Source organism: Gorilla gorilla, chromosome 13 (genome assembly GCF_029281585.2).
Source record: "Gorilla gorilla gorilla isolate KB3781 chromosome 13, NHGRI_mGorGor1-v2.1_pri, whole genome shotgun sequence".
Classification (NCBI taxonomy): domain Eukaryota; kingdom Metazoa; phylum Chordata; class Mammalia; order Primates; family Hominidae; genus Gorilla; species Gorilla gorilla.
Window position 1 is genome coordinate 58355629 of NC_073237.2, and position 14190 is coordinate 58369818.

At 38.4% G+C, this 14190-nt stretch overlaps 2 protein-coding genes across 4 annotated transcripts in view; one reads left to right on the plus strand and one right to left on the minus strand.

The window, feature by feature from the left end:
• RANBP6 (RAN binding protein 6) overlaps positions 1-14190 on the plus strand; it is a 404812-nt gene that overhangs the window by 172192 nt on the left and 218430 nt on the right. The window lies entirely within an intron of this gene.
• Positions 1-14190, minus strand: part of IL33 (interleukin 33) — a 42566-nt gene that overhangs the window by 14031 nt on the left and 14345 nt on the right. The window contains exon 3 of the mRNA XM_004047786.5: positions 2135-2236. Within this exon, the coding sequence (XP_004047834.1) occupies positions 2135-2225 (91 nt within the window). The 5' untranslated portion in view covers positions 2226-2236. The remainder of the gene's footprint in view (positions 1-2134; positions 2237-14190) is intronic.

Genomic DNA, 14190 nt, shown 5'->3' on the forward strand with positions numbered 1-14190 from the left:
CAAAGAACAGTGTGGGTGGGCCAGAGTCTCAGGGAAGACAGAATGAGACAGAAATGATATTAACTCTGCTTTCTCTTCTAGCTTTAAAGATGTACAGAGAAATGGAAAGGAGCATGAAGGACAAGGTTATGCCAGTCCCCACCATCGTTCCTTATCCTCCATTTTCTTTCCTGTTCACCAAGGCTCCATTAACTTACTTTTGTGTTACTGCTCCCATATGAAAAACAGATCCTAAAATTGCATGCTTTCTGGCCAAGTGCGGTGGTTCATGCCTGTGATCCCAGCACTTTGGGAGGCTGAGGCGGGTGGATCACTTGAGGCCAGGAGTTCAAGACCAGTCTGGCCAACCTGGTGAAACCCCATCTCTACTAAAAATACAAAAAAATAGCCAGGTATGGTGGTGTGTGCATGTAATTCCAGCTACTTGGGAGGCTGAGGCTGAGACAGGAGAATCGCTTGAACCAGGAGGCAGAGGTTTTAGTGAGATGAGATGGCGCCACTGCACTTCAGCCTGGGAGACAAAGTGAGACTGTCTCAACAGAAAATAAATAAATAAATAAATTTGCATGCTTCTTTCCTAGGACAGATAATTTTAAGGATCAAAGAGTTATACAGCCCTTTAATCTCAGAGCTATAGCTGCCACCTGACTTTACTTACCTTCTGTCTTACTACAAACTCTGAGTTTGCAGCTAGATAGACTTGAGCATCATTTGTTGGTTCTGCTTTATTTCTATGGTTTGGCTTTGCTTGGTTTGGTCCCACCAAGTCTCCTGTTGAAATTTGATCCCCATTGTTGGAGGTGGGGCCTTGTGGGAGGTATTTGGATCATGGGGCAGACCACTCATGAACAGCTTGGTGCCATTCTCACAAGAGCGAATTCTCACTCTTAGTTTGCAAGATGGTTGTTGAAAAAAGGTTGGTCCCTCCTCTCCTCTTTCTCCTGCTTCTGTTCTCCCTCTATTCTCCCCCTATGTGACCTCTGCACATACTGGTTTCCCTTCCCTTTCCATCATGAGTGGAAGTAGCCTGAAGCCCTCACCAGAAGCAGATGCTAGCACCATGCTTCTTGTACAGCCTGCAGAACTGTAAACCAAATAAACCTCTTTTGTTTTTAACCCTTTCCCATTTGCCCAGAGAATAATTACTGGCAGCGCTTCTGCAGTGTTTAAGATAACTTTGCCACAAAAGATCTTGCTTTTATTATTATTTTTACATCTCTCTAGTATATCAACTTTGGAAACAAAAGACATCATTCTATTTATAGCATTCTGTTTTTAGTAGTGGTATTTTCATTTATAAAATATAGTAATTCTTGATCGCTGAAAATGTCAAATCCTAGAAAATGTAGCATTCCTACATGTGATGTTAACATTCTTGAACACTTCTTGAACAGTTAGTTGCTTGCTGAAGTTTCATTTGGTGAATCTCATTTTTTCTGAAATAGACAATGCTGATGGTAGTTCTGTTTAGAAATAACTCCAAGAACAGTTTTTGTATTCTGTTTTTGCATTGAAAATCAGATTTGCTTCAGCCTCAAAGAGATGTTTATGTAAAATTAAATAAGCGCTGGCAGCAAGCTGCACTTTGATTTTCTAAATGGAAAAAGGGTTAAATTACCCAGCTTCCGGTATATTTTTATGGCAACACAAATTGACTAAGATGATTATTCAAATATCTTCATCTGTTATTCTCTTCTTCATCAGTAGTCGCAAGTTAAGACCACATGCCTGATACCACCAAAGGTCTTAATGAATATTTGTTGAATAAAAGTGGACCTGCTTAAAATTTTGCTAGTTTATCAGGGAAAAGGTTTTGGGGGTTTGGCAGCAGGAGGTGTGTGGAGCAAAAAGTGCTTGATATAAAAGGCTATAATTAAGTTTATCACTATTCACAGGTTCAGATTATCTCAGCTATTCCTGCCTGGTGATGTATCAAATATGCCAAAGTTGGCTATATATGGTTGGTTCAAAACCAGTCTGCTGTATTATACCCTTATGTGCCATCTCTTTTTATTTTAGTTCTTGTATTCTTAGTAGATTTTGATAAGATAGCATGTATAAACATTGGAGTAGTAAATATTTGATAACAGATAAAAATAGTGCGTAAAACATTCAGAGATACTTAAGTCCTTACTTCCCAGCTTGAAACACAAGGCTTTGCTTGCTGTGTTCTTCCACTTTGCTGTGGAAATTTTGTTGGTTGAATACTTCATTTTAGGCTTCATTTTTCAGTATTCTGTTGGATTAAAATATAATATTAGTTCATTTGTCTCAACTTAAAAACAAACGGAAACAACTGTGGCTAGCTCACTACCAAATTGGTAACATAACCATATAGAGGAAATAATTATTTCAGTGAAGTTTGAACATAGTATTCTAACTATGCATTCATGCTAGGATATGGTACTCTGCACTGCATAATGAGGCTTTGGTCAATGGATTGCACATATACAATGGTGGTCTCACAAGATTATAGTGGAGCTGATAAATTCTTATCACCTAGTGCTGTTGTAGCCATCGTAACATCCTAGAACAATTCATTACTTGCGTGTTTGTGGTGATGGTGGTGTAAACAACCCATTGCACTGCCAGTTGTATAAAAGTATAGCACATACAATCATGCATAGTATATAATACTTGGTAACAAATGACTGTGTTACTGGTTTATGTATTTGCTATACTATACTTTTTATCATTATTGTAGATTGTGTTCCTTCTACTTATTAAAAAACAAGTTAATTGTAAAGCAGCCTCAGGCAGTTCTGTCAAAAAGGTATTCCAGAGGAAGACATTGTTATAGGAAATGACAGCTCCATGCACGTTGTTGCCCCTGAAGAACTTCCAGTAGGGCAAGATATGGAAGTGAAAGACAGTGATATTAATGATCCTGACCCTGTGTAGGCCTAGACTAGGGTGTGTGTGTTTGTGTCTTAGATTTTAAGGAAAAAGCGTAAAAAGTAAAAAATTAAAATTAAAAATGTTTAAAATAGAAAAAAGCTTATAGAATAAGGATATAAAGGAAGAAATTTTTGTACAGCTGTATGATGTTTGTATTTTAAGCTAAGTGTTATTACAAGAGTCAAAACATTAAAAAAATTAAAAGCTTATAAAGTAAAAAAGTTATAGTAAGCAAGGTTAATTTATTATGGAAAAAGGAAACAATTTTAAATAAATTTAGTGTAGCCTAAGTGTACAGTGATCATGAAGTCTATAGTCGTGCTCAGTAACGACCTACGCCTTCACATTCACTCACTACTTATTGACTCACCTAGACTCATTTTCCAGTCCTGCAAGCTCCATTCATGGTTAATTGCCCAATACAAGTGTACCATTTTTTAATCTTCATACCATATTTTTACTTTACTTTTTCTGTGTTTAGATATGTTTAGATACACAAATACCACTGTATTAGAATTGACATTTTATAATCTATTCTCTCTGAAGCCTACAACCTGAAGGCTTCCTCTGCAAATAAGAACTTTGGTTTCCACAATCCTTTATTTTAACCCAGACATTCCTTTTTATTGATCCCAGTTGACCGTAGTCTTTTATCCCTTACCCATCTCCCAGCTGAACCCCTCCACCCCCTGCTTCAAGTTATCCCACCTTTCTGGACCAAATGAATGTATTTCTTAAATGTATTTGATTGAAGTCTCATGTCTCCCTAAAATGCATAAAACCAAGCTGCACATCAACCACTTTGAGCACATGTTCTCAGGATCTCCTGAGGGCTTTGTCACAGGCCGTGGTCACTCATATTTGGCTCAGAATAAATCTCTTCAACTATTTTACAAGGTTGGACTCTTTTTGTAGATAGTGGAAATACTGGTACTGAAGTTCTGAGACTGTTTTGTTATACTTTAGTATAGAGGAAATAAGTAGATATATTATGTTACATGGTTTTGACTGTAGGGGAAAGGAGACACAAACATAAAATAAGTCATGAGAAAACCTATGGAATGTTAAATATGAGTCAGCAATATTGGTGTGCCCATATCTTAGTTTCTTAGTACTTTCTCCACTGAAAGGAACAGCTGCTCCAGATCTGGAGCTGGTAAAGTAGTGGTGAACATGGAACATCCTGTTGTGCCAGAAAGCAGAGTCACTAAAAAACTAGTGAGGCTAGTTGAATAGGGAGGGGTCTAGTCATTACAGAAGGAATGATAGCATTGAAATAGGCCTCGTTGTCTGGGATGCCACCCGGAGTTCTTGGTCCCACAACTGAGGAAATCAAGGAAGGTGGACACACCAAGGGTGAGGTTAGAGCAGAAGTTTAATAAATGAAAGAAGGAGAGAAAGCTGTCTGCTGCAGAGAGGGGCCCTGAAAAAGGGTTACTGTTCTATAGTGGAATACAAGAGTTTTTATAAATGAGCTAGTGGGGAGGGGGTACTTTATTTACATAAGGTGTGAAAAACTGGTTAGGACTAGGTGTGTCATTTGCAGAAGGCATGAATTTCTGACAACCCCCACGCTGTCCTTCCAGTGTGCATGTGGGCTCGTAGCCTAAGTTACTTCATGTTGTTTGACTTCCCTTACTGTGCATGTGTTGGGGATAGAATCCTCCATTGTGGACATGCCTAGCTCAGTGTAACTCCCCTTATCTGTGTAGCTGTAGGCATGTTCCAAGCATGCCCTCCTGAGCAAGCTTCCTTATTTGAATATAACCAAAGAAGGAAAGGAATGTGTTCACTGAGGCCAACTGAATGTATATGAAATTTGAAATTTGCTGATTACACAGAAGGCACTCTTTTGTGCTGGAGCTTGCTTCCTTATCTATGTTTGCGGCTTGATCTCTCAGGCTGCTCTTTGTTAGAAGAGCAGTTCTGCCGAGGACTTTGCCCTATTTGCCTAGCTGGTTTCTTTCTTCTTTCTCTCTCAGAATCAGAAAATCACCATCTTGCAACCCCCAATTTAATACTTGATTCAAGCAAGGGACAGTCGATGTGATACCTTGATGATCAAGCTGGGTCACTGTATCGTACTGAAAAAATATGGAGTTCTGTATCATAAATTGCAGAAAATTCCATATTCTCTTAGTATGGTTCTGCAATCTGGCTTCGACATTAGGGTATGACACTGTGCTGTGGTTTGTGGAGGGAGCAGGACTTCTTCTCCAGTCTTAAACTCTCTGACATTGCCTGCAATTCTATCAATAATTATTGCTTCTTCTTTTTAAGTATTGGCCTCCTGTTTTGCCACACTACAAACAAACAAACAGACCAAATTATCCCAGCAGTGGTTACAACTTAAATCTCTTATGAGCTTCATATGAATAATCTCTTCTAGCAGTTAAAAGAAGAGCATTGAGTTCTTGGGTTAGAGGACTCGTTAGAAGGTAAACTTTAGGCACCCTTATTTTGTCCCTGGACAAACCTCTGGAGCCTGAAACTCCAGATGATCTTGTCTAGGTAGAACTGCTATAACATTATGTGCATGCCACCTATTTACATCCAGTCCCATGTGCAAAATCCTCAATGGTCAGCCAGTTGAAGACTACCTATTCTGTCCCTCAGTCTTGCCATGGGAGTAAATGTTGTGCTCACACAGCTTGAAGACTTCACATGAACTTTTATTTTCTTCCTCTGATTCTCCTACCTTTGTTGGTCAAGAATGCTTAGAAGCAGAGGATCTTACATATCATTTTACTGAGCCCCTAACTTTACAGATGAGTAGACTGAAACTCTGAAGATTAAGTGCCTCGCCCAGGATTATGAAACAGAACCAGGAACAGAATCTAGCCTCCTGACTTCCATCTTGATGCCAGTACTTCCCTATCCTGTCTCCCTCCATTCTTTCTCCCTTTCCTCCTCAAAACAGGAAGAAAATAATCAGAACTGGGAATTTAACTCCAAACACTCAGCCTTTCTTATACACAAAGCAGTTGTCCAACTTCTTTGAAATAATAAGTTTCTGAATATGGTTGTTAATTTGTAATCACACATTTGGAATAATAAGATAGGGAACCCAATTGTAGTTGTATTTTAAGTTGTATATAAAATAGTTTAAATAGTAACCTGCACACAGTAGATAATGAAGTAACACTTTACTAACATAAAAACTGCATTGCCTTGAGATTGTTTTTTTTCTCTTCTACCCAAAGATACTTATATCCTAGAGAAAACAATTCCTGGTCATTCAAAAAAGTTACTTTTTTTAATAATCTTAGAATATTTTAACAAAAAGTTATATTTTCAAATAAATATGGGAAATGTTCCAATCTACATTCTATCTCTAGGAGAGTCAGAGTCATGTTAGCATAGAAAAGGTGTTGATAGTCCTTTATTGAAGACTCATGGGTACCTTTGTTTAACTATTGTTTTCAGTAGTTATTTGATCTCATAACCTTTTTCTCCCCTCTTATCACCCTCATGGACTAGTTTGAGAGAACGCACTTGGAAGAACTTTGCCGTAAACCAGTATTGGCTTGCATAATTGAGCAAGATAGAGAAGCTGAAAATACCACATTTACAATGGAGTCATTGACACAGAGAAAGTCAACACCCTTTATAGAACCACATGATAAGTCGAAAGCATAGTCAGGAAATATTTTCAAATCCTATTCTGAAAAAGTATTTTCTTCAAATAACCTGCAAATTCTTTGCCTTGATCACTCTTTTCACCATTTTTTCATACTAAAATTGACTCATTAGTCTCCTATTTTTATATCAGAAATATTTCAGAACATATGGCAATAGGAACATCACTTGTTCTTTTTTGCTGCTATTCCCAATGATATACAGCAAATATCCCTGCACACTGGTTATGATACTCACCTAATTTATAAAGTGCTGGTCTCAAATGATGAGGTTTCCTGTAGTCAGCAATTGTAGTATTTAAGGCAGTTACATCCCAGTTCTACTTATATAGACACACACACACATGGATTAAGCAACATTGGATGACAGTATTGATGTATGAGGCAATGCAGATGGAGCTACTTAAATGCATTAGAACGTGTGGGAGCTTATCTTTTTCCTACCGTCAGATCCTAAACAGAGATTATTTTAGCTGTAGCACTTTCATTTTATTTATTTATTTATTTTTGAGACAGAGTCTCCCTCTGCTGCCCAGGCTGGAGTGCAGTGGCACGATCTCAGCTCACTGCAGCCTCCACCTCCCAGATTAAAGCAATTCTTCTGTCTCAGCCTCCCAAGTAGCTGGGACTACAAGGTGTATGCCACCACACCTGGCCAATTTTTTTGTATTTTTATAGAGATGGGGTTTCACCATGTTGGCCAGGCTGGTCCTGAACTCCTGACCGCAAGTGATCCTCCTGCCTCAGCCTCCCAAAGTGCTGGGATTACAGGCCTGAGCCACTGCACCCGGCCTAGCTGTAGCACTGTCAAAGAGTTACACTTAGTTAATCATTAACTTTTATAAAATCTTTGCAATATAGGCTCTAGGCAGTGTTTATTGCATAACATATAATATAGAAGGACACAGATTGTTTAATTTCCTTTCTCTTTTCTACAGAAAGTTGAAAACATTTAAAGTAATTTTTTTATGATTATAAAAAAGATACATGTGCACTTAGAAAATATGTAAATGACAGGAAAGTGTATGCGTGGTAGGTCCTGACATTCTTTTTTCTATGTAAAAAATTATACACATCTCTTTTATTTAAAAAATAGAATCATACTGCAAATATATTTTAAGCTTTTTTTGCATTTTCCAATTAACACTATATCATAAATATTTTCACATATTAGAAACATTCTTTTACAAGTAACATTATAAATAGCATTCAATCATAGAAATATATCTTAACGAGTCTTTTACTGATTAACACTGGCTGTTTCCAGATTTTATTTTTGTTTTTGTTTTCTAATATTGCCAGTGTTGCAACTGACAGTTTTGTGTGTGTGTGTGTGTGTGTGTGTGTGTGTGTGTATGGGTGTATGGGTGTGGGTGTGTGTGGGTGTGTGTTGTGATTCTTTGAAAATATTTATAAGTTTATTGGTAGCATAAACTCCTAGTAGTGGAATTGCTGGATCAGAGGGTACATGTATCTTATAGCTTGACAGATATTAATGAATTGACTTCCAAAAACTTGTATTAATTAACAGTTTTGTGAACAATCCAGGGGCGTACCCTTTTCTCCATCTTTCTAGCAACAATGAGTGTCGTTACCTTTGAAATGTTTGCCTTTCTAAAGAGTGTAAAATATCTGATAGTTTTGAATTTTATTCCTTTATTTCATGATATTGAGCATCTTTAAAAAAATGTGTATTGTTAATTTCTATAAATTATTGATTTTTAAGGACTCTACCTAAACTAAGAAATTAGACCCTTGTCTGTGATTTGTGTTACAACTTTTTCCCCTGTGTCATTTATGTTTAGATTTCGCTAATGGCATTTTTTGGCCATACATAAGTTTTCAAATATTATGTGGTAAAATATAATCAGTGTTTTCTTTGAGAACTTCTGGTTTTGTGTTCTGCTTCAAAATACCTTTCCTCTTCCAAGATTATAAATAAATTTACTTATGATATTATCTAAAACTTTAATGTTTAATAGTTTATACATAAATCTTTGATTGACTCAGTGTTACTTTTGGTATAAAGAATAAGTTAGGGCTGGGTGTGTGTCTCATGCCTGTAATCCCAGTGCACTGGGAGGCCTAAGCAGGAGGACCACTTGAGGCCAGGAGTTCAAGACCAGCCTAGGCAACATAAAGAGATCCTGTCTCTACAGAAAAAATTTTTAAAAATTAGCTGGACTTGGTGGTGTGCACGTGCAGTCTTAGCTACTTGGGAGACTGAGGTGGGAGGATCACCTGAGCCCAGAAGTTTAAAGTTGTAGTAAGCTCTGATAGCACTATACTCCAGTCTGGACCACAGAGTGAGACTCTTGTCACCAAAAATGAAAAAAATAAAGATAGTGAAAAAAGAATACATTTGGGATTTTTTTTTCCTTCCAAATACATACCACAACTACATTTGAAATTCAGTTCAGACAAAGTGAAGTTTCACATGTTATGTTGGGACCAGTATGCGGAGGACTATGAATGCTACAATAAGGAGTTTGAATTTTATCCTATGGACAACACGAATCTTTTGAAAGTTTCTAAAGCAAATGAGAAACATCATCTAGAGTGTGTTTTATGAATATAATTTTATGTCTGTGTGAAGCACCATCTGAAGGAAGGAAAGAAGGGAGACGGAGGCAAAAAGAATGAATAGTTAGGAGGCCAGTTAAAATATCCCAGGCAAAAAGCAGTGAGGACCTAGTGAGGGCAATGTTAATGGGACTAACGAGGAGGGGATGGAATGATGAGTGCTACAGGTACTTCATAGAGTCCTTGCAGGTCAGTGTGAGTAAGGGCCCCAAAGATTCCTGTTCTGTTCCACTAAGTCATGCAGTTACCAAGTGGCTGAGTCAGGATTAAAACCCAAGTCTCACTCCCAGTTTAGGGGCACGTCTGCCACAATGCCTCCTCGGCTCTTTCTGGATGTGGGTGTAGCTGCTCTGGACTGGGGATGAGGGGAAGCAGGGTGGTGAAGGGAAGTGGACATAATTCCAGTGGTTAATAATAGGAAACTCAGGTGGGGAGTTCAGTGACAGGGACAGGGACTTAGTTTGATGTGGGGCAGATGGAGTTTGAGGTACTTGAGGAACAGTTATATGGACATTTCAGCAGGGAGTTGGAACTAGGTGGCCAGAGGCCAAACTTAGCCATGTGGATTTGCTCTTCATTTGTGAAGGCATGATAGTTTATTGTGTGGGAGTGAATGAGATTGTCTTGGCTGAGTGTGGAGCAGGAAGAGAAAGCTGTGAGAAGATGAAACTCTGGGAAATCTAACATGTAAGGGGAAAGAGGAGAAACGAAGTTAATAAGAAGACCAGATAGAGAAGCAGAAAAAAGAAGAGTTCATATTATGAAGGCTAAGAGAGAACACTGTCTCAAAAAGCAGGAACAGTTGGTAATGAGTACTATAGAGACCTGGTTGAAGATTAAGAGACATTGGAGGAGTCATTTAAGTATGGTGGGAATCTCAAAACAACTGCACTGGACTGCACAGAGTGGAGAAGGAGGAAATAAGACATTTCCAAGAAGTATAATACAGTAGTGAAAGGGAACAAAGAAAGAAAGAATGGTATCTTTACACAGTAGTGTGGAGAAGGGAAGATGCTACTTACTAGCTAGGTGACCTTGGACAAGTTGCTTGATGTCTCTGAAGCCTCAGTTTCTTAATAATAATGAAAATTTTCATAATAACTGTTATATTACCCATAATAATTTCATAATTTAACTCATTAGGTTGTTGTGAGAATTAAATGAGAAGATATATTTTCAGCACTTAGCACAGTAGCTGGTGCACAGTAGAAACTCAATATGTTTGTTATTATTATTGTCATTAATATTGAGGTTTATATTGGGATGTGATAGACTCTTGAGTGTGCTTCAATGCGGAAAGAAAGTAGCCAATGAAAAGAGGAAAACTTATATAATATTTCCAGAGGAGATACAGAAGAGAGGGGGAAAGAACACAAGTGGAAGGATCAGCTTTGAAAAGGAGGAGGCACACTTCTTCCTGCAGGAGAGGAGGAACTAGTGAGAGAATGAGAGAAGATGTGAAGTTTTAAGGTCTAGGGATGTGAACTTAAGGGTCTTATAAAATGGCTTCAATCTTTGTAATGTAGGTTCTGAAAGAGACGGAGATTAAGAGAAATAAGCATTGGTTTGAAGTTTTAAGGATAAGTGGGAAAAATCTGAAACAGATCCTTAGAGAATATAAAAAAGAATTAACTTTGGAATGTGGTGTTATTGTTCAGTGAGCATAGAGTTTCAGTTTTGGAAGATGAAAAAAATGTTCTGGAGATGGAGAGTGGTTATGGTTGTACAACAATGTGAATGCCACTGAACCGTACACTTAAAAATGGTCAAAATGATAAATTTTATATTATGTATGTTTTACCACAATTTTTAAAAATGGTTCAAAAAGGAATTTTTTAAATGGGAGTGGAGGAGGTAGAAAGATGGGAGTTTGTTCATAAACAGAAGAATTCCAGTGTTCCTTATCTTAGAGAGAAAGATGTTCTGATGATGATGGTGGTCAGAATGAGATTTTTTGGGTGAACTGCTGAGGAGTGTTAAAGAGTCAAAGCAGTCACTAAGGGTGACAACAGCAATGAAATCACCAAGGGTGACAGCAGCAGAGGCAATAGTGAACAGAAAAGGAGGTCAGGGTCCCTAGTGACCAGAAAGGAAAAACATTAGTTTAAGTAGTTGCGCCCAGGGTGGGGGATGGGGTTAGAAAGGCTTTCTCTACTAGCCCTGGGAAATGTGCACACAAGAAAATGGAGTGGGTTTTAAGAATATGGCATCACCAGGGGAAAGTCACATTTTAGATAATCATAGGAAATAGTGCTTTTGAAGGAAAAGGAGGGAAAGAGTAAGGAGTATGCTTGTGTGTGGGTGGGGAACATCCCAGAGGAAATGACATACATTTAAATTAGGGAAACAACCTGAAAGATTTTAGTCTGTCAAGAAATAATAATTAAATAAAATAATTTAAATAGAAATTTCTTAGTTGGTCATTCACCTCTGAACAACAACAACAGTGAGAAATATATGAGGTACTGTCATTTTCAAAGATGCAAATTTGCATAGTTTTCTCTTTGGCTGAAGAAATCTTCCAGAAACTTACATCCAACAAATATTGAGCACCCTTTACATGCCAAGGACTATGTATTCCACCATCATTAACTCATGGGGTGCTGCATGAATTTTTTCATTTCACATTGTCATATTATCTACATCTGATCAGCTGGAAAATCATTTATTGAATCACTAACCTCTTATATGTCAGACAATGCTCTTTGATTAGCAATTTCCCACTTTTAAATGCTAATACCTTTAAGAATGTTAAGTTGGCTGTTGGACTTTCTTCTTTTATTGTGAATTTTACTTTCAAAATAAATTCATTTAATCAGATTGATTTGCTGTGATGAGTCTTGTTGCAATGCTGAGTTTATGAGAAATTCTTACTAAAAATGCATACTCATTATGGAAAATTTAGATAATACAGAAAAGAGAAAGTTTGACCTTTGATGTCCTAGAGAGTAAATTCTCTGAAAAGAGACACAACTGGGAATCATTGTAAGGAAATCCTAACCTCCTCGAGATCCTGAGGGCACAAATGATGTTGGATTTGCATTTGCTTGTACTACAGCATGGAGTGCTGCCTAAAAACATTAATAAATAAAATACTGCTTCTAGTACTGGGCTAGGTGCTGGGGATACAGTACTGAACAAAGCAAACTGTCTTGCCCTCCTGGAGTTTACTTTCTATTGGGGAGATAGAAGTTATTCACATAGTTGTACAAATATGTTATTAATGAACAGTGATAAAAAAGAATTGGACTGGTAAAGAAGATAAAGTAGAATGGTACTAAGGTAGTGTAGTCAGAGAAGGTGACATTTAAACTGCACCCAAAGGGCGTGAGGAACATATGAAAGGGAAGAGACACAGGGAAGAGAAAACTTCAGGGGCAAAGGCCCTGAGATGGACAGAAGCCGCAGTGCTCAGTGAACAGAGAGTGCTAGTGTGGCTGGAGCAGAGCGGGCAATGGGGAGAGCATAATGTGAAGGGGCTGGAGACAGAAGGGGACAGAAGCTTGGTTGGGCTGGGCCCTGGAGGCCAAAGGAAGAAGCTTGGATTTCATTCAGAGTGCATTGAGAAGCCAAAGAAGGGTTTTGAGTAACATAGGATGTGATTTGATTTTTATTTTTAAACTAGTGCTGTGACTATCATGTGACAAACAGATGGAGGGCAATAAGAGGGAAGGGATGAGACCAGCCAGGAGTCTGCATTAATTCAGATGCTTAATAATGGTGGTTGTGGTGATGATGATAATGATGATAGTAGTAGCTGCAATGTTTGGCGTCTTCTGTAAGACTGATGCTCTACGTATATTATCTCCAATGTCACTGTGATTCTGGAGTTTGGATATGATTGTCTCCCTTTTAGAAGTGAAGAAATAGTGGCTCTTGCAAAACGTCACATAGGTAAGAAGTAGCAAAGCCAGAATCTGATATTAGGGCTATCTGGCTCTTTCTCTTAGTTCATGGAGAACATTGGTAGAATGGGGCATAATTGAATCCCAGGACCTTATATTTGATTCATGGCCTTGTCAAGCTTGGTTTCTCTTGAATGGGAAGAGGATCTATGAGGATATAGTGGGATGAATGAACATATTGCTGGGTACTGGAAGCAATACCAGTGGAATCAGTGGAAGAAGACAGGTCCTGGCTGATAAGGAGAAGAAATGGGGATTATGACTAAGTTTGCCAACACAATATGACTTCATTCTGGGAGATTTTGCAAAGGGGCAGAAGTGGAGGAGAAGCGGGGAATGGGAGCACAGGGGAGGGCGTCACACCAATCCTCTACTCCCTTGGGTGTAGCAGTTTCACTTCTTTCTTAAGGGAGATTAGAATACATGATATGGAAAAAGGGAAGATAGAAGTTTGGGGAATAATGAGACAGCACCTTCCTCACCCAATCTGGATCACTTCCTGTCCCCTACCCTCCACCACTCTGAAAGTTTCCATCTGCCACTTTCCTGGACCCTGGGGAGAACACTTCTCCTAGGGAAAGGAAATACTCTATAAAGATACCTAGTAGATCAATCTATTTCTCAAGCCAAACCCCTCGTGAGAAGAGGGAGGGATAGTGTGAGATTTTAGGGAAGCTTTCTTTTATGTCTTTAAGGTAAACAGTTCTTATCACTTGTAAAGTACTTCTGTGCTTTGCCATGGTTTTCCTGGATGTGGTCTTATCCAGTCATTTCTATACATTGGCACTACCTGCCCCATCAACTTTTCCAACCTTACTTACCCCTCCCTCCATACTCTCTACATTTAGACCAATTAGACTGTTTACCATTCCTCAATTCACCATGCACTTGCACACCTCCATGGCTTTGCTCAAACTATTCCTCTCGCTAGTGCTACCTCATCCCTTTGTCTGGGAAACTCTGTTTAACTATTGGAGGCCAATTCAAATGTTTTGATCTCCCTGGCAACCCACAATCAAGCCGACTTTATAGTTTCCTCTCTCCCTTCCTTATCTATTATATATATAATAATATATCCAACTCTGTTTGTTTTCCTACCTCCTCCACTGCTAGGTCCTTGGGAACAAGGGTTGTGCTTTAGTCATCTTTATTTCCCCAGAAATTAT